Source organism: Salvelinus sp. IW2-2015, linkage group LG9, assembly GCF_002910315.2.
Source record: "Salvelinus sp. IW2-2015 linkage group LG9, ASM291031v2, whole genome shotgun sequence".
Classification (NCBI taxonomy): Eukaryota; Metazoa; Chordata; class Actinopteri; order Salmoniformes; family Salmonidae; genus Salvelinus; species Salvelinus sp. IW2-2015.
Genome location: NC_036849.1, coordinates 10798562 through 10818798, shown reverse-complemented (window position 1 = coordinate 10818798; position 20237 = coordinate 10798562). Strand labels below are relative to the sequence as shown.

At 42.6% G+C, this 20237-nt stretch overlaps 2 protein-coding genes and 1 pseudogene across 2 annotated transcripts; 1 reads left to right on the top strand and 2 right to left on the bottom strand.

Moving 5' to 3' along the window:
- Nucleotides 1-212: 212 nt before the first annotated feature.
- On the bottom strand, nucleotides 213-7101 carry LOC139028270 (uncharacterized). Its single transcript, XM_070445276.1, has 3 exons — nucleotides 7085-7101; nucleotides 2440-3047; nucleotides 213-217 (listed from the first exon to the last, which is right to left on the bottom strand). The coding sequence occupies exons 1-3, from the start codon at nucleotides 7099-7101 to the stop codon at nucleotides 213-215; spliced, it is 630 nt and encodes a 209-aa protein (XP_070301377.1).
- A 449-nt stretch (nucleotides 7102-7550) lies between these two features.
- On the top strand, nucleotides 7551-19923 carry LOC111968558 (26S proteasome regulatory subunit 4). Its single transcript, XM_023994220.2, has 11 exons — nucleotides 7551-7616; nucleotides 7901-7954; nucleotides 8160-8256; nucleotides 8478-8602; nucleotides 8838-9023; nucleotides 9159-9287; nucleotides 9553-9649; nucleotides 10183-10372; nucleotides 18018-18169; nucleotides 19206-19360; nucleotides 19493-19923. The coding sequence occupies exons 1-11, from the start codon at nucleotides 7614-7616 to the stop codon at nucleotides 19625-19627; spliced, it is 1323 nt and encodes a 440-aa protein (XP_023849988.1). The 5' UTR covers nucleotides 7551-7613; the 3' UTR covers nucleotides 19628-19923.
- Nucleotides 12597-14480, bottom strand: LOC111968560 (intelectin-like; annotated as a pseudogene).
- Nucleotides 19924-20237: the final 314 nt, after the last annotated feature.

Sequence of the window (20237 nt, the reverse complement as noted above, 5' to 3'; positions counted from 1 at the left end):
TTATTTTTGCAACTATCTTAATGTATTCAAATGACTTTGGGAATATAACTTTTCTGTACATGGTCTTTTATAATGTGTGGATGGATTACATATACGGTGCATTCGGAAAGTATTATGCTCGTTGAATCTCCACATTTTGTTTAGTTACAGCCTAATTCTAACATGGATACATTGTCGTCGTCGTCGTCGTCCCCCCCCCCCCCCCCCCCCCATCAATCTACACACAATACCCATACTGACAAAGCAAAAACAGGTTAAGACATTTTTGGCACAACTTTGTTCAAAATAAAAAATGAAAATATCATATTTACCTAAGTATTCAGGCCCTTTACTCAGTACTAGGTTGAAGCACCTTTGGCAGCGATCACAGCCTTGAGTCTTCTTGGGTATGACGCTACAAGCTTGGCACACCTGTATTTGGGGGAGTTTCTGTCACGGCCGATGCTGGAAGAAGACCAAGGTGCAGCGTGGTGAGCGTACATTTTCCTCTTTATTTAAAATGTCGCCAACAAAACAACAAACGAAAGAAACAACCGTGAAGCTTACAGGGCATTAGTGCAACAAACAAAGTTAACTACCCACACTGAAAGGAGAGAAAAAGGGCTGCCTAAGTATGATTCACAATCAGAGACAACGATAGACAGCTGTCCCTGATTGAGAACCATACCCGGCCAAAACATAGAAATAAAGAAACATAGAAAACAAAACAGAATCCCCACCCCAAATCACACCCTGACCAAACCAAATAGAGACATAAAAAGGATCTCTAAGGTCAGGGCGTGACAGTTTATCCCATTCTTCTCTGCAGGTCCTCTCAAGCTTTGTCAAGTAGGATGGGGAGCGTCGCTGCACAGCTATTTTCAGGTCTCTCCAGAGATGTTAGTTCGGGTTCAAGTCCAAGCTCTGGCTGGGCCACTCAAGGACATTCAGAGACTAGTCCCGAAGCCACACCTGTGTTGTCTTGACTGTGTGCTTAGGGTTGTTGTCTTGTTTTCATCAAGGATCTCTCTGTACTTTTCTCCGTTCATCTTTCCCTCGATCCTGACTAGTCTCCCAGTCACTGCTGCTGAAATACATCCCCACCGCATGATGCTGCCATCCCCATGCTTCACCGTAGGGATGGTGCCAAGTTTCCTCCAGCCACTTGGCATTCAGGCCAACAAGTTAAATCTTGGTTTCATCAGACCAGAGAATCTTGTTCCTTATGGTCTGAGAGTATTTAGGTGCCTCTTGGCAAACTCCAAGCAGACTGTCATGTGCCTTTTACTGAGGAGTGGTTTCCATCTGGCCACTCTACCATAAAGGCCTGATTGGTAGAGTGCTGCAGGGATGGATGTCCTTCTGGAAAGTTCTCCCATCTCCACAGAGGAACTCTGGAGCTCTGTCTGAGTGACCATCGGGTTCTTGGTGACCTCCCTGACCAAGGCCCTTCTCCCCCGATTGCTCAGTTTGTCTGTGCGGCCAGCTCTAGGAAGAGTCTTGCTTGTTCCAAAATTCTTCTATTTAATAATGATGGAGGCCACTATGTTCTTGGGGACCTTCATTTTGTGGTACCCTTCCCCAGATCTGTGCTTCTACTCAATCCTGTCTCTGAGTTTTACGGACAATTCCTTCGACCTCATGGCTCGGTTTTTGCTCTGATATGCACTGTCAACGGTGGGACATTATAAAGACAGGTGTGTGCCTTTCCAAATCAATTGAATTTACCACAGGTGGACTCAATCAAGTTGCAGAAACATCTCAAAGATGATCAATATAAACAGGATGCACCTGAGCTCAATTTCGAGTCACATAGCAAAGGGTCTGAATACTTAAGTAAACAAGGGTATTTCTGTTTTATATTGTTAATACATTTGCAACAATTTCTAAAAACCTGTTTTGGTTTTGTCATTACGGGGTATTGTGTGTAGATTGGTGACTTTTTTATTTATTTAGTCCATTTTAGAATAAGGCTGTAACGTGACAAAATGTAGAAAAAGTCATGGGGTCTGAATACTTTCTGAATGCACAGAGTTCAGCATCTGCATGTCCTCATTTAAGCATAAGAGTGGGTTGCATAAAAGTTATGACACACAGGAAGCTTATTTCTGTTCCACAGTAGTTTTCATTTGAAATGTCCCTTAAATTAATAGGCTTACAGTGGCTTTATGTTTGGAAATGTCAGCAGCAAATGCAGACCACACTGAACAAACAAGAGTCATTTCCATGTTTCATCAGTCTGGAGGTGTACTTACTTCCCGTATCGTAGAGCATTATTAGGTTTTATCTCTCTCTGGCTTTTGAAAAGATAAATGTGATGCTGTCGCGTCTCACTGCCAGACTCTCATTATGAACAAATGCTAATGCTTTCAAATGATCTCCCAGGTCTCACAAGGTGAAGAGGCACTTGTATTAAGATAAAAAAATATATAAGTGCATGTGCCATGGGTATTGAAATACAAAGCTGCGGGAAGTAGGGCTGCTGAGGGCTGCTGACGGTGCTCAGGGCTGCTGAGTGCTGCTGATTGGTGCTGAGGGCTGCTGGAGGCTGCTGGAGGATGCTGGAGGATGCTACGGGTGCTGAGGGCTCCTGAGGTTGTTGAGAGTTGCTGAGGGTGCCAAGGGGTGCTGAGAGCTGCTGATGGCTGCTGAGGGCGCTGAGGGTGCTGAGAGCTAATGAGGGCACTGAGGGCTGCTTAGGGCACTGATTGCTGCTGCGGGCTGCTGAGGGTGTTGATGGCTGCTGAGGTTTGCTGAGGGCTCCTGTGGGTGCTGAGGGCTCCTGTGGGTGCTGAGGGCTGATGAGGGGTGCTGAGGGGTGCTGAGGGCTGGTGAGGGCTGGTGAGGATGCTGATGGGTGGTGAGGGCTGTTGAGGACTGCTGAGGACTGCTTGGGGCTGCTGAGGGTGCTGACGGCTGCTGAGGGCTGCTGAGGGTACTGAGGGTGCTGAGGGCTGCTGAGGTTTGCTGAGGCTGCTGATGGCTGCTGAGGGTGATAAGGGCTGTTGAGGCTGCTAAGGGCTGCCGAGGGGTGCTGAGGGTTCTGAGTGCTGCTGAGGGTGCTGAGTCTGATGATGCTGATGAGGTTACTTAGGGTGCTGAGGACTGCTGAGGGCTGCTAAAGCTACTAAGGGTGCTGAGAATGCTGACGGCTGCTAAGGATGCTGGAGGCTGCTGATGGTGTTGAGGCTGCTGCAGCACCCCTGGTAATTCGAAATGTACAAAAATATAAGTGAATTACACCTTTAGGAGTGGAGAAAAATAAATCTAGGCTGCGTTTACACAGGAAGCCCAGTTGTGATCTTTTGTCCAGTTATTGGCAAAATATCTGATCGGTCAAAATATAAATAATTGGACATATTAGAATTGGGCTGTGGATATTTTGTCATAAATTTCTACCCACAAAAGGCTGAAATCAGAGGACAAGAGAGTAAGTTCAAATTAAATTTTATTCAACATTAGTAATAGACAGGGGACGTACAGTATATATATTTATATCCTTTTTCCACATTTATTTATGTTACAGCCTTATTCTTAAATAGATTACATCTACACACAATACCCCATAATGACAAAGTGAAAACAGGTTTTTAGAAATGTTTGCAAATGTATTAAAAACAGAAATACCTTATTTACATAAGTATTCAGACCCTTTGCTATGAGACTTGAAATTGAGCTCAGCTGCATCCTGTTTCCATCCTAGAGATGTTTATTCAACATGATTGCAGTTCATCTGTGGTAAATTCAATTGATTGGACATGATTTGGAAAGGCACACACCTGTCTGTATAAGGTCCCACAGTTGAGAGTGCATGTCAGAGCAAAAACCAAGCCATGAGGTTGAAGGAATTGTCCGTAGAGCTCAGAGACAGGATTGTGTTAAGGTACAGATCTGGGGAAATGTACCCAAAAATGTCTGCAGCATTGATGGTCCCCAAAAACACAGTAGCCTCCATCATTCTTAAATGGAAGAGGTTTGGAACCACCAAGACTCTTCCTAGTATAAGGGCACAGGGCTTGACCCAGATGCAGACACGGGAGGAAGATGGTCTCTGATATTTATCATAATTCCAAAGGGCAGGCAAGAGAATGGTCGTCGACAGGCAAAGGATCATAAAGTCAGAGTCCAGGAGGTACAGGGTGGCAGGCAGGTTAGGGCAGGCAGTATGGTCAAGCTGGTGGGTTCAGAGTCAAGGCAGGCAAGGGTCAAAACCGGGAGGACTAGCAAAAACAGAGAAAAGGAACAAACAGGAGCACGTAAATAACACGCTGGTTGACTTGACAAAACGAACTGGCAACAGACAAACAGGGAACACTTGAATAAGTACCCAGGGACTAATGAGGAAAACAGGTGACACCTGAAGGTGGGTGGAGACAATCACAAAGACAGGTGAAACAGATCAGGGCATGACATCTAGAGCTGGCGGCCCAGCCAAACAGAGCAATCGGGGGAGAAGGGCCACTCCACAGTAAAAGGCACATTACAGCCTGCTTGGAGTTTTCCAAAAGGCACCTAAAGGATTCTCAGATCATGAGAAACAAGATTCTCTGGTCTGATGAAACCAAGATTGAACTCTTTGGCCTGAATGCCAAGCGCCACGTCTGGAGGAAACCTGGCACCATCCCTACGGCGGAGCATGGTGGTGGCAGCATCATGCTGTGGGAAGGTTTTCAGCGGCAGGGACTGGGGACTAGTCAGGATCGAGGGAAAGATGAACGGAGCAAAGTACAGAGAGTTCCTTGATGAAAAACTGCTCCAGAGTGCTCAGGCCCTCAGACTGGGGTGACGGTTCACACAGGAGTGGTTTTGGGATAAGTCTCTGAATGTCCTTAAGTGGCCCAGCCAGATCCTGGACTTGATCCCGATCAAACATCTCTGGAGAAACCTAAAAATAGCTGTGCAGCGACACTCCCCAACCAACCTGACCGAGCTTGAGAGGATCTGCAGAGAAGAATGGGAGAAACTCCCCAAATACAGGTGTGCCACGCTTGTAGCGTCATACCCAAGAAGACTTGAAGCTGTAATCGCTACCAAAGGTGCTTACGCAAAGTACTGAGTAAAGGGTCTGAATACTTACGTAAATGTGATATTTAAGTTTTATTTTTTGAAATGCATTTTTTCATGAAGACATTTTTATAATCAATTTTTTTCAGCATTTTTAGAATAAGGCTGTAATGTCACAATGTGGAAAAAGTTATATATATATATATATATATATCATTGTAACAAGCAGTCTTAAGGAATACTTACCTAACTTTTTTAGAGTGTAAAAGGTAACTTTTTATGTAATACACCACTTTGAAAGTTTGAATATACAAATCTGACTGTGATTTCTGATGGCTTTTCATCATTGTTTCAATCATCAAGGTAAAAGCAAGGACCATATGGTTTTTGTTGTTGATTCAATGTGTTCCCCAAACCAATACAAACATTTAACGCTATTTTGGGGCCATGTCGACCCAACACAAGGGAAGCTATGACCCAAAACGTAAAAAATCTGGCAATTGCATTTTCACCATTGAACTATAGGGTGCGCTACAGGCCGACCCGAGACTTCGCTGAAATAGCACAATATCAGGGTTTTGTTGAAAGCAAAAAAGTATACAAGTGTGCCAATTTTCACGCTTCTATACCAAATCGAACAATATGGTCGTTTTGGGGATCTCTCCTGGACTATTTTGGCAACCAGATTTAATACTGCAATCTTCACTTCACTCCATTTTTCAATTTTAATTGGAATACAATTTTTTGAATGTGATATAATGCTTTCTTCATTGACATGTAGATATAAGTGAATGTATACTGTTGAAATTTGGCCATAGAAACAATGACCAAAAAATTACATATTTTCAACATCTGTAAAAGACCTCTTCTGTAGAAGATTTTTATTTTTTTTCACCTTCATTTAACCAGGTAGGCCAGTTGAGAACAAGTTCTCATTTACAACTGTCACCTGGCCAAGATAAAGCAAAGCAGTGTGACAAAAACAACACAGAGTTACACATGGGATAAACAAACGTACAGTCAATAACACAATAGAAAAATATACAGTGTGTGCAAATGTAGTAAGATTAGGGAGGTAAGGCAATAAATAGGCAATAGTGGCGAAATAATTACAATTTAGCATTAACACTGGAGTGATAGATGTGCAGATGATGATGTGCAAGTAGAGATACTGGGGTGCTAAAGAGCAAAAATAAATAACAATATGGGTATGAGGTAGTTGGATGGGCTATTTACAGATGGGCTGTGTACAGGTACAGGGATCGGTAAGCTGCTCTGACAGCTGATGCTTAAAGTTAGTGAGGGAGTCTCCAGCTTCAGTGATTTTTGCAATTCGTTCCAGTCATTGGCAGCAGAGAACTGGAAGGAAAGGCGGCCAAAGTAGGAATTGGCTTTGGGGATGACCAGTGAAATATACCTGCTGGAGCGCGTGCTACGGGTGGGTGTTGCTATGGTGACCAGTGAGCTGAGATAAGGCGGGGCTTTACCTAGCAAAGACTTATAGATGACCTGGAGCCAGTGGGTCTGGCGACGAATATGAAGCGAGGACCAGCCAACGAGAGCATACAGGTCGCAGAGGTGGGTAGTATATGGGGCTTTGGTGACAAAACGGATGGCACTGTGATAGACTACATCTAATTTGCTGAGTAGAGTGTTGGAGGCTATTTTGTAAATGACATCGCCGAAGTCAAGGATCGGTAGGATAGTCAGTTTTACGAGGGTATGTTTAGCAGCATGAGTGAAGGAGGCTTTGTTGTGAAATAGGAAGCCAATTCTAGATTTATTTTTGGATTGGAGATCCTTAATGTGAGTCTGGAAGGAGAGTTTACAGTCTAACCAGACACCTAGGTATTTGTAGTTGTCCACATATTCTAAGTCAGAACCGTCCAGAGTAGTGATGCTAGTCGGGCGGGTGCGGGCAGCGATCAGTTGAAAAGCATGCATTTATGAAATGCAAGATGTCTTCTCAATGTCTGGAAAATACGTTTTTCAACATCCGGAAAAAAATATTTTAAACATATGGAAAATATGTATTTTCAACTTTAATTCAGAACCGTTTACCTAATTTCAACATCTGGAAGAGATGTCTAATTTTACTCACTGGGAGGTCTCCACCATTTTCAGGGTTTTGACTAGATGGGACACAGATTTTGTCAGATTTGACTTTCGTAGAAGGTTAGGAGAATTTACCCAGCAGGTAAGGAGAATTAACATAGCAGGTTAGGATAATTAGGTTAAGTTTAGGAAAAGGGTTGGGTTAGGGTTAGCCAAAATACTAAACAAAATCTACTTTTGATCTCAATTTGACAAAAGCTGTACTCCTTCTAGCCATGACCCATTTGCAGAGCATGATAGGCTTCATGTGCCGATTGAATGTACTTAAATGTTTAAAGGCCTGGTTGTATGTGTTGGGAATTGGTTTCAAATGCAAATTAATCACCATGAATATACATTTATTGATAACTCTGTATGTCCTGGCGACAGCGTCTTCGCCATTGATTTGGTTCTCACAAAACAGCCATCATTTTCCATCAGTTTTCATATGGTCGATTTTTCTTCATTTTGATATGCTTCGCTTGCCTTACTCTGACGTATTACGTAAGCGACGCTGACAGACCGGATAGCAAGCTATGGTGAGCCAGCAGTTTCTCCAAATCAATATTTCTAGTGTTTTAAAGGATTTCATCACTTTTTAACTTAATTTATGATCACATTCTAAACTGTCATTTTGTTGAACGTGTTTGCTGCATTTTAATTCCAATCTACCATTTGCAGCCAGTGGAAACATGTTAGCTAGCTAGGTAGATTATGGCTAGCAACTTGTTATAGGTTTGAAGTACAGCTAACTTACTGTTACTAGCTAAGTGCTTTTGACTGTATCTTCACTGTGTGTTCGATATGTGATTTATTTGACAAGGGTCAAAGTCAGAGTGGAGGACATGGTCCCGGGGGAGGAAAAAAAGACGACAAGGTAAATAATCCATACTAGTAATTAGCTAGCTAGCTAACGTTACTCTGTCTCAAAATCTAGTAACGTTAGCTATCTAATGTTGTTAATAACACTAAAGCCAATCTTGTGAAAACTTGAATATTCATCTAACCAGTTTGCTACACATTGATTCTTTATGTCTGATAACTGGTCACACTGTTCTGTAAACTTTTGCTGGACTGTTCAGGATAAGAAAAAGAAATATGAACCACCAATCCCCACCAGGGTTGGGAAGAGGAAGAAGAAGAGCAAGGGACCTGATGCTGCCAGCAAGCTACCTCTTGGTAAGTTAGTTGGGCTACATTTAACTTTATACTTTTCATTGTCATGGCAGAGATCCTTTCTACTTACTGATGTTGAATTGTAAACCGCAACAGACTGCTGCTTACAATTTTACAACTGCTGCTTTTCCAGACAATTTTACCTGTTCCATACAACTGAATGATCTCTCTCTCTCTCTCTCTCTCTCTCTCTCTCTCTCTCTCTCTCTCTCTCTCATTCTCAGTAACTCCCCACACGCACTGCAGGCTGAAGCTGCTGAAGCAGGAGCGGATCAAAGACTACCTGCTGATGGAGGAGGAGTTTATCAGGAACCAGGAACAGATGAAGCCCCTTGAGGAGAAACAAGAGGTAGTGTACTAGAAAATCTATTAAAACGTCTTGATCTTTATTGTTCCCGAGGGGCACTTAATGTGCAGGCAGCATATAAAACACAGGCTACATACTGTTCATATGGTCCTATCAGTAAAATATTTATCAGTCAATCTCTTTGCATCCCTATAAAACATAACACTATAAAGCCTTCACACTGCACCTTTTTATCTAAATCTATTAATGAATTCATCCATCCTCTGTTGTCCTGCAGGAGGAGAGGTCTAAGGTAGACGATCTTAGAGGAACCCCCATGTCAGTGGGGAACCTGGAAGAGATCATCGATGACAACCACGCCATCGTTTCTACGTCTGTGGGCTCTGAGCACTATGTCAGCATCCTCTCCTTTGTAGACAAGGACCTGCTGGAGCCGGGCTGTTCCGTCCTTCTCAACCACAAGGTACTGACCGAGTCTGCCATTACTGACGGAGTCTGCCACTAAGCTGTGTTTGGCTGTTGCCCTGACTCTGGCAAAGCATTCATTGAAAGCTGATATTTACTGTACACTGCCATTGAGTGACGTGTGTGTTCACAGGTCCATGCCGTCATTGGGGTCCTAATGGATGACACTGATCCTCTTGTGACAGTGATGAAGGTGGAGAAGGCCCCACAGGAGACGTACGCTGACATTGGTGGACTGGATAACCAGATCCAGGAAATTAAGGTAGAGCAGTAGAGTAAAGTACAACAGGTCATGTTAATGCTCTACTCAGTCATAGCGTTTCAATGCATAAGATTCCCAAGATTTTTCCAAACCAACTATTCTGTATGCTTAATGTAAATGGTTACAGCTGGGTCCGTGGAGGCTAGTGTCACTTTAAATTGGAGTACAGAGTCATTGTAATGGCTTATATGGAACGATATCAAACACATGGTAAACATTTTTCCTGATTGACAACTATACTTGTGGCTCCCTGTGTTCCTCTCAGGAGTCTGTGGAGCTCCCTCTGACCCATCCGGAGTACTATGAAGAGATGGGCATCAAACCTCCTAAAGGAGTCATTTTGTATGGCGCACCAGGGACCGGTAAAACAACTAAAACAATTGCAGACAATTGCAGACAGTTTTCCTGTGCACAGATTAAAAGGGCAATCTGCAGTTGCTACATTTGATTTCAGAGTTATTCATTAATTATATTTTCCCATTGATTCTTCAAGAATATAACTTATAAATGTCTCATGGACTTAAGTTCAACTGTCATATCCCATCAGAACCCAAAATATGAGCTTTTTCTACTCCAATTTTTGTAAACAAAGTAAATGTAAACAAACACTGTATAGCCTCAACATGGTTAAAGCTATAATTTTGATATCATGGATGGTCAGTCCATAGCTCAGTCTGAATTTAAGTGGTTACATTTCTCCAGCCCCATCCTTCAGCTTTTTACTGAAACACTTTGTTATAGTTTCAACTGAGGATTGCACCTTTAAGCCTAATCCTGGACTAAAAAGCATTTTAAAAGGGAGATTCTCCATTGAACTTGCTTTGTAGTCCAAAACTACATCTAGAAACTGCCTCTAAAAGTGGCATCGTTTGACACTGTTCTTATGATGTGTTAGGGAAGACCCTACTGGCCAAGGCGGTGGCTAACCAGACGTCCGCAACTTTCCTGCGTGTGGTGGGCTCTGAGCTGATCCAGAAGTACCTGGGGGACGGGCCTAAGCTGGTCCGAGAGCTGTTCAGGGTGGCCGAGGAACACGCACCCTCCATCGTCTTCATCGATGAGATCGATGCCATCGGGACTAAAAGGCAAGGCTAGCGGACTGTGGTCATTGAGGTTGTGTGCAGAGTATGTGTCTTATGTTGATGAGGAGTTCATCATAATTATAATGAAAAAATACAGTAGGCTCATTTCATGTTCACAAATCTATAGACTACTTTATTGTTGTTACATTATTGCACAGTGGGGGAAAAAGTACAAACAAGCACACACAAACCCACTTTCCTACCGCCATCCCCCTAAATACAACAGTTGTCATTAAGTGTTTTACATTATCTTGGGCTGGCCTAGAGCAAATCACAATATCAGCAACTTAAAGATTATATAAGGCACACGTCTTCACATGTGATGGTACTGAATAGTTATTGTTTTATAGCAGGGGTCTCCAACAGGTCGATCGCGAGCTACCAGTAGCTTGCATCCCACCCATGAGTAGCTCGTCAAACAATTCCACCTGTCATAAACAATGTGATAACCATCTTGTGGATTGAAATAAGTACTTTCCCCATAGCATTTAATTGAGAAGGTTAACTGCAAAGTAGGCTTACCTGGCAGAAGTATATCATGAGTAAGTATATTATTTGTATCTATTATTTGTTATTTGCAAACTTTGCCATGAAATTAGCAGCAACAGTACAGAACCATCGCAAAACTGGCACATTAGACGGGACATTTCAGACTCGATAGATGCGCAATTAAAGGGGAATGACACTCAAATCTAAATGTGTATTTAAAAAAATTCTGGGAAACTTTCTTATATGGTGTAAGCGTTAACGTGGATTCAGAACATCCCATTTTGTTGTTTCTCTATGAACAATTGTAATTTTTTCCTAAAACCAGGAAATTAATGAGAACACAATTTGGGGAAATTAGCAAATCAAATTTATTTATATAGCCCTTCTTACATCAGCTGATATCTCAAAGTGCTGTACAGAAACCCAGCCTAAAACCCCAAACAGCAAGCAATGCAGGTGTAGAAGCACGGTGGCTAGGAAAAACTCCCTAGAAAGGCCAAAACCTAGGAAGAAACCTAGAGAGGAACCAGGCTATGAGGGGTGGCCAGTCCTCTTCTGGCTGTGCCGGGTGGAGATTATAACAGAACATGGCCAAGATGTTCAAATGTTCATAAATGGCAGAGACAGCAAGGGCGGTTCGTTGCTCCAGAGCCTTTCCGTTCACCTTCACACTCCTGGGCCAGACTACACTCAATCATATGACCCACTGAAGAGATGAGTCTTCAGTAAAGACTTAAAAGTTGAGACCGAGTCTGCGTCTCTCACATGGGTAGGCGGACCATTCCATAAAAATGGAGCTATAGGAGAAAGCCCTGCCTCCAGCTGTTTGCCTAGAAATTCTAGGGACAATTAGGAGGCCTGCGTCTTGTGACCGTAGCGTACGTGTAGGTATGTACGGCAGGACCAAATTGGAAAGATAGGTAGGAGCAAGCCCATGTAATGCTTTGTAGGTTAGCAGTAAAACCTTGAAATCAGCCCCGGCCTTAACAGGAAGCCAGTGTAGGGAGGCTAGCGCTGGAGTAATATGATCAAATGTTTTGGTTCTAGTCAGGATTCTAGCAGCCGTATTTAGCACTAACTGAAGTTTATTTAGTGCTTTATCTGGGTAGCCGGAAAGTAGAGCATTGCAGTAGTCTAACCTAGAAGTAACAAAAGCATGAATTAATTTTTCTGCATCATTTTTGGACAAAGTTTCTGATTTTTGCAATGTTACGTAGAAGGAAAAAAGCTGTCCTTGAAACAGTCTTGATATGTTCGTCAAAAGAGAGATCAGTGTCCAGAGTAACGCCGAGGTCCTTCAGTTTTATTTGAGACGACTTTACAACCATCAAGATTAATTGTCAGATTCAACAGAAGATCTCTTTGTTTCTTGGGACCTAGAACAAGCTTCTCTGTTGTGTCCGAGTTTAAAAGTAGAACGTTTTCAGCCATCCACTTCCTTATGTCTGAAACACAGGCTTCTAGCGAGGGCAATTTTGGGGCTTCACCATGTTTCATTGAAATGTACAGCTGTGTGTCGTCCGCATAGCAGTGAAAGTTAACATTAGTTAACATTAAGCAGATTTTTAGGGCCCCCTTGGTTGTTTATTAGCCACTATTTTACCAGGTACATTGACAATTGAAGGGGGGAGGATAAGAATGTGCCTATTTGAACTAAAAAAAAAAAAAAAAAATTGTAGTGACAAGTAAAAAAATATATATATATATTTAAGTAGCTCTCATGCTAGAAAAAGTTGGAGCCCACTGTTTTATAGTATTGCTTTAGTTTACAGTAATATAATTTACAAAATGACTGTAGAAAAGTAAAATGGCCTGGCCGTCAGCGGTAGAAGAGTAACACAGCTGCCTCAAGCATGTCTTTTGATGCACTCCAGTCCCATAGCCATTCCAGGCAAAGGAGGTGAAGTCCCCACACTGTTTTGGGGCCGCCTCAGGGAAATGCCCACCACCAATACAGTATGCGTCAACCTGTCCGCCTTTGGGTTTGGTTCCAGAGCAAATAGCCATGGCTGCCCGTTCCCAATTAATTGCTCTGAAACTGATGAAGCCTGGTTCAAACTCGCTTTGAGCATAAGGGCCGTAAAACGCTTTGGTGGTCTGTTTGTCCCCATGGTCATAAACTATGGGAATCGAAGGTCCATTGTTGATCAAAGGTGCCCCAGCGTTGTACTTCACTGGGTACCTGTGGAAGAGTTCATACAGGTTTCCCCTTTATTGGCTCAGGAAGCGTGTCTCGGTCTCGGTCTTTCATCGGTTTATTGTTGGGAATGTGCCACACCGACATGTCTTGTGCCTTGATGTCATAGTAGCCAGGATTCTTGTAATCGTCAGCAGTGGCGCCTTCAGCTTTTCCGAAAGTGTTCATGTTGACCCAGTTGCCATCCCCTTCTGGCCGAAAGGGGTTGCTGCCCTGCTGGCTTGTCCAACGGTCACCCAGCGTGCACTTCCCATAGATGTTGTTCTCGTGTACGCTCGCCACCAACGTCCAGCCGCCGCCGTCTGTGGTCATGTCGCAGAAGGTTTGGTACACCACCCCGTTCTCTGTGGTCAGGTAGTACAGCCCGTCTTCAAATTCAAAATAGTGTGCCCTTATTTCCTGGCAGCTTCTGGCAATGTAAAGGCACCTATCTCTTAGTAACTTCTCTCGCTTGGGAACTTCTGGAGCCTTACCCAGAAGTGAAGGGTTTGTATATGACGTGTGTTGCGCCATCAGGAGAGGGATCATCATCAGCAGAAGAGAACAGTACATCATGTCTGCTGAAGGCTGGCCCGGACTCCCGAGATGACACTAGGCAGGGCTTCAAGTAGGGAAGGTTTATATTGCCGTTTTTCGTCAACACGGCAGTTACTTTATCAATTCTAATACTTTGTCAATACTTCGTCAGATTGTTTGTCAGCTTCTGGAGACACTCGAGAGGCACACTCAGCTTGTGAGCCAATATTTATACTCTGGGTTCAGGGATGAGTTGTACTTGTTGCACGCTAATAGGTCTGTTTCGTTAACCACAAACTCATTTACATAAACCGGGTACGAAGCCGTCTGCATCGTTAACGTAGGTGACAGATATAGAGTGAAAAGGCAATATTGTAGCTTGCAAAACAGAAACCACAAAACAGGAACCATGCCCTCCCCACCCTCGTCTGTTGACCCATGTTCTTGTTTTCACTCCTGTTATTTAGCAATTACAATGCCAAGTTTTTCATGAGTAAGACCTTGAAGTTGAGCACCCCTATTTTCCTGGTTGCTGAATCACAGAGACCTACCAACACCCATATTTCAATGGTATTTGATTAGGTTAGCAACAAAATGAAAATTGATTAAGCAATAAGTCTCGAGGGGGAGTCTTAAATGGCCAATATATTACTGCTAAGGACTATTCTTAGGCACAAGTAGATTTCTGGTTGAAATCTGGGACGAAAGCTACTACTTAGGTTCTATGTTTGCCTATGCCAAAATAACAAGGAAACGATGCTTACTCAACCAATATTTGCCTATTGGCAAATATGTTATTGTGCTATTACACAAACTCAGTGGCCTTATTAGTGTCCGCCTTATGTTTGGGTGGTTGGGTGTTCAATCCCCGGTGGAGTCATACCAAAGACTCCAATGCCTCTCTGTATAGCACTCAGCGTTAGCGTCCTGTCCAGGGAGTGTACTGGTAGGCCGACATTAAGTTGCCTTTCGCTACTGAAACGGGAGATAGGGCAGGAGCCGAAAGGCCGTTCTGGCTCGGACAAGGCTTACTTACTTGCTTTACTATTGCTTAATGATTGAATTAGCAGTACAGTGGACACAATGTGATTTACATTACTATGTTTTGTATACCTCAATGTGTATAGGATGTCATCGCTACGATAGTCTGCATCATTTACATAGGAGACAGTTATAGAGAAAGAAGCCACAGCTTGCAAAACAGAATCCGCAAAACACGAACCATGCCCTCCCCACACTCGTCTTTTGACCGCTGTCCTTGTGTTCACCTCGTTATTTAGCAATAACAAGTACATATGTGTTCTGCTAATAGGGCCCACCCTCGGCCTAGGCTCGGTCCTCTCCCTGTTCCCTTCACTGCTGTACCAAGGTTTCAATGTGTATCTGTTGGAAAAAATTGCTCAGAGAAAGAATGTTGTTTAACAGCAAAGAAAAATCTAAAAAACACATAAGGGTCAAAATTATTGCCACCCCTGTTTTCAATACTCCGGCACCCTCCCCTTGTGACGATAATGATATGAGATTGGAGAACACATTGGGCAAATCTTAGACCATTCCTCCATCACAAATCTTTCTAGATCCTTGATATCCTTCGTCTGCGCTTATGTACCTCCTTCTTCAATTTAAACCACAGGTTTTCATTTGGGATTCAAGTCTGGAGACTGAGACAGCCATTGCAAAATGTTGATTTTTGTGGTCAATTAACCATTTCTTTGTGGATGTTGATGTCTGCTTGGGGTTATTGTCTTGCTGGAAGATCCACTTGCGACCAAGTGCCAGCCTCCTAGCAGAGGCAACCAAGTTTTTGACTAAAATGTCCCAGTACTTGGTAAAGTTCAGGATGCTGTTGACCTTAAAGGCAACAGGACCAGTGGAGGCTTTTGAGATGTTGTTTTATTACTTGTTAAACAAACTCTTTCTCTGTGCAATTGTTTTAGTATAAAATAATATAATTTCCCAATTTTAGGGGAGCATACAATACAGCTCAGTATTTGTGTTGTTTATTTTATACAGTATTTCTTTTGCTCATCTTCATCAAGGGTTTCAATAATTTTGGCGTTTTTCTTAGATACAAAAAAAAAGGTATGTAGTGATTATTGTTGAGCACTCCTTAATTTCCTGGTTGCTTAATCACGGAGACCTACAGTGCCTTCAGAAAGTATTCACATCCCTTGAATTTTTCCACATGTTGTGTTACAGCCTCAATTTAAAATTGATACCGTTTAGATTTTGTGTCCCTGATCTACACACAAAACTCCACTTTGACTTTATGGGGTAATGTTTTCAAATGAATAAAAAATGAAAAGCTGAAATGCCTTGAGTCAATAAGTATTGACCCCTTTTGTTAACGCAAGCCTAAATAAGTTCAGGAGTAAAAATGTGCTTAACAAGTCCCATAATAAGTTGCATGGACTCACTCTGTGCAATAATAGTGTTTTAACATGATTTTTGAATGATTACCCCATATCTGTACCCCACATATACAATTATATGTAATGTCCCTCATTCAACCACAAAGACCAGGGAGGTTTTCCAATGGTTCACAAAGAATTGCACCTTTTGGTAGATGGCAATGTGGCAAAGAAATTAACTTTTTATCCCGAATACAAAGTGTTGTTTTGGGCAAATCCAACACAAGACATCGCTAAGTACCACTCTTCATATTTTCAAGCATGGTGGTGGCTGCATCATGTTATGGGTATCCTTGTCATTGGCAAGGACTAGGGAGTTTTTTGAATGATAAAAATAAACTAAATAGAGTTAAGCACAGGCAAAATCCTAGAGGTAAACTTGGTTCTGTCTGCTTTCCAACAGACCCTGGGGAGACAAATTCACCTTTTCAGCAGGGCAATTTTTTAAATTAATTTTTTACCTTTATTTAACTAGGCAAGTCAGTTAAAAACAAATGACCTAAAACACAAGGCCAAATATACACTGGAGTTGCTTACTAAGACGACATTGAATGTTCCCGAGTGGAGTAGTTAGTTTTGACTTAAATCGGCTTAAATCTATGGCAAGACTTGAAAATGGCTGTCTAGCAATGATCAACAATCAACTTGAGAGTTTGAAGAATGTTAGAAAGAATAATGGGCAAATTTTATACAGTCCATGTGTTCAAAGCTCTTAGAGACTTACCCAGAAAGACTGTAATCAGTGCAGAGAGCTGTAATCACTGCCAATGGTGATTCTAGCATGTATTGACTTTTTTTTTTTTTTTTTGACTTTACAAAGTATTTTGTGTAAATCATTGACAAAAAATGTGTAACCCACAATGTGGAAAAGGTCAAGGGGTGTGAATACTTTCTGAAGGCATTGTATGTGAACTCTGATAAATAGTCATCACCCAACTTTCCATTGGTCGCCCAATATATGCCCATAGTGTCTACCTTGAGATTGGAAGGTTGGCGGTTCCATCCCCGGTCGGGTCATACCAAAACCTTGATGCATCTCTGTATGTCCAGGGAGTGTACTGGTAGGCCGACATTAAGTTGCCTCTCGCTACAGAAACAGAAGATAGGGCAGGCGCCTAAGGGCCGTTCTGGTTCGTACAAAGCTTACTTACTTGCTTTACTATTGCTAAGTGATTGAATTAGCAGTACAGTGGACACAATGTGATTACAGCAGTGGAGGCTCCTAAGATGAGTAAGGTGAGGACCATCCTCAGTGAATTTCATAAAACTAAAAATAGTAAAACATTAAAGTTATCCTTTATAGATAAAACTATGCTAAATATATTCACGTCACCAAATAATTGATTAAAACACTGTTTTCCACTCTGTAGAGTAGCACCATGGTGTAGCCGGAGGACAGCTTGCTTCCGTCCTCCTCTGGGTACATTGACTTCAATACAAAACCTAGGAGTCTCGTGGTTCTCAACCCCTTCCATAGACTTACACTGTAATTAGGACAACTTCTGGAGGATGTCCTCCAACCTATAGGAGCTCTTGTTGTCCTCCCAGTCAAAGGATCAGAGAATTAATCTAGAATAAGCTACAGCTAGCTAGCACTGCAGTACATAAAATGTGGTGAGTAGTTTACTCTGAGTTTGCAGGTTTTCCTACTTACGAAGCATGTAGAGGTCTGTAATTTTTATCAATGGTACACTTCAACTGTGAGAGACGGAATCTAATACAAAAATCCAGAAAATCACATTGTATGATTTTTAAGTAATTAATTTGCATTAATAGTAGCCTAAACCTATCGCTGTTACATTGAGCTGGGTGAATGGAATATGAATGACAATCATCCAATATGCTGTAATAGAAATAAGACCATGCTCAAAAAAAAAAATGTCCTCCCTCATCTTAAACGGCACCGACTGCCACTGGATTACAGTACTATGTTTTGTGTACTTCAATGAGCCTCCATGTATAGGAGGTAATCTCTACAATTGTATGGTGTGTCTCAGTGGTTGAGGGTGTGGGTTGAGTACTGTGTCCTCTGCAGGTATGACTCTAACTCAGGAGGAGAGCGGGAGATCCAGAGGACTTTGCTGGAGCTGCTTAACCAGCTGGATGGCTTTGATTCCAGAGGCGATGTCAAGGTCATTATGGCCACCAACAGGATAGAGACCCTGGACCCTGCACTCATCAGACCAGGTACACGATAACATTATTATACAACTATGAATCTTCAATTGAAATTACAATGCTGGCTATGCCAACCTAAATTAATACTGACTTTGAGCAAGTCATGATTGGAGATGCAGTATCAAATTTATTTTTAAAACCCTTTTTTCATCAGCCGATATAGTGCTATACAGAAACCCAGCCTAAAACCCCAAACAGCAAGCAATGCAGCTCTAGATGCACGGTGGCTAGGAAAAACTCCCTAGAAAGGCCGGAACCTAGAAAAGGAACCAGGCTCTGAGGGGTGGCCAGTCCTCTTCTGGTTGTGCCTGGTGGAGATTATAACAGTACATGGCCAAGATGTTCAAACATTCGTAGATGACCAGCAGGGTCGAATAATAACAGTGGTTGTAGAGGGTGCAACAGGTCAGCAACTCAGGAGTAAATGTCAGTTGGCTTTTCATAGCCGATCATTCAGTTAGAGGCAGCAGGTGCGGGAGAGAGTCGAAAACATCAGGACCGGGACAAGGTAGCACGTCCAGTGAACAGGTCAGGGTTCCATAGCCGCAGGCAGAACAGTTGAAACTGGAGCAGCAGCGGGTGGACTGGGGACAGCAAGGAGTCATCAGGCCAGGTATTCCCGAGGCATGGTCCTAGGGCTCAGGTCCTCCGAGAGAAGAGAGTTAGGGGGAGCATACTTAAATTCACACAGGACAAGACAGGAGAAATAACAGACTGATCCTAGCACCCCAACACAAACTATTGCAGCATAAATACAGGAGGCTGAGACAGGAGGGGTCGGGAGACCCTGTCCGGCGATACCCCCGGACAGGGCCAACCAGGCAGGATATAACCCCACCCACTTTGCCAAAGCACAGCCCCCACACCACTAGAGGGATATCTTCAAACCACCAACTTACTACCCTGAGACAAGGCCGAGTATAGCCCATGAAGATCTCCCCCACTGCACGAACCCAACCCAGACAGGAAGATCACGTATCTTATGTGATTGCCCCAAGGTGCATGTTCTCTGATTTGGTATATATTTTTGTCCCCCACTCCTCAGGCCGTATTGACCGTAAAATAGAGTTCCCCCTGCCGGATGAGAAGACCAAGCGAAGGATCTTCCAGATCCACACCAGCAGGATGACTGTGGCAGACGATGTGACCCTGGACGAACTGATCCTGGCCAAGGATGACCTCTCCGGAGCTGACATCAAGGTGCAGTAACAAGCTGGGAGATAGAAAGACTGTATGCCCTTCTATTTAACTTTTACCTTCTGGTTTTGCTGCCATCCTGTGGCACCTCAAAGAATTTTCACTGAAGTTTTTTACTTATTTCTCTCATTTCAGGCCATTTGTACAGAGGCAGGGCTGATGGCTCTGAGAGAGCGCAGGATGAAGGTGACGAACGAGGACTTTAAGAAGTCAAAGGAGAACGTGTTGTATAAGAAACAGGAAGGGACACCAGAGGGACTATACCTCTAACAGGGACGGAACGCACTTCAGAAATGTCCTGTTCTTTCACTTACTGCTTCAAAACTGTTATTGACTAGTAAAACCTTTCATACATGTTCATTGTATAGTTTGGACTAGATGTAGCCAGCTGTTTGGTATTCAATTCTGCAGCTATTAAAGAAAGTTGGCTTTCTGAACAAATGAACAATCTTGTATTAGGTTATGGTAACAGACCATAAGTATCACCTCTTGAAGTACAATAATAGTAAATAAACAATTTGAAACAATTCAGATTTTTATTTCAAATAAAGTACATATTGATTTTTTTCTTTCCAACCATGGTCAATTCTTGTTTAATATTTAATTAAAGCAACAGGTTAGAATCCATGTTAAGAAATCAACCAATTACAATATTTCCATAATGTGCAGCTGACTATTGTTTCAGTCAGGGAAAGAGATAATTGGACAACAACTTTGCATATAAATGAACTGAGTGACAACTAAAAAACAAACAAATCTACTATAACCAACAAAGATATTAAAGTATGTCACATAACAAAGTAGGTCATGGTAGCTTCTTGCTGTTCCAGGTGGTTGTCCTGCCCTTGAACCTGCATTTAAAAAGGGAGAGTAAAACCCA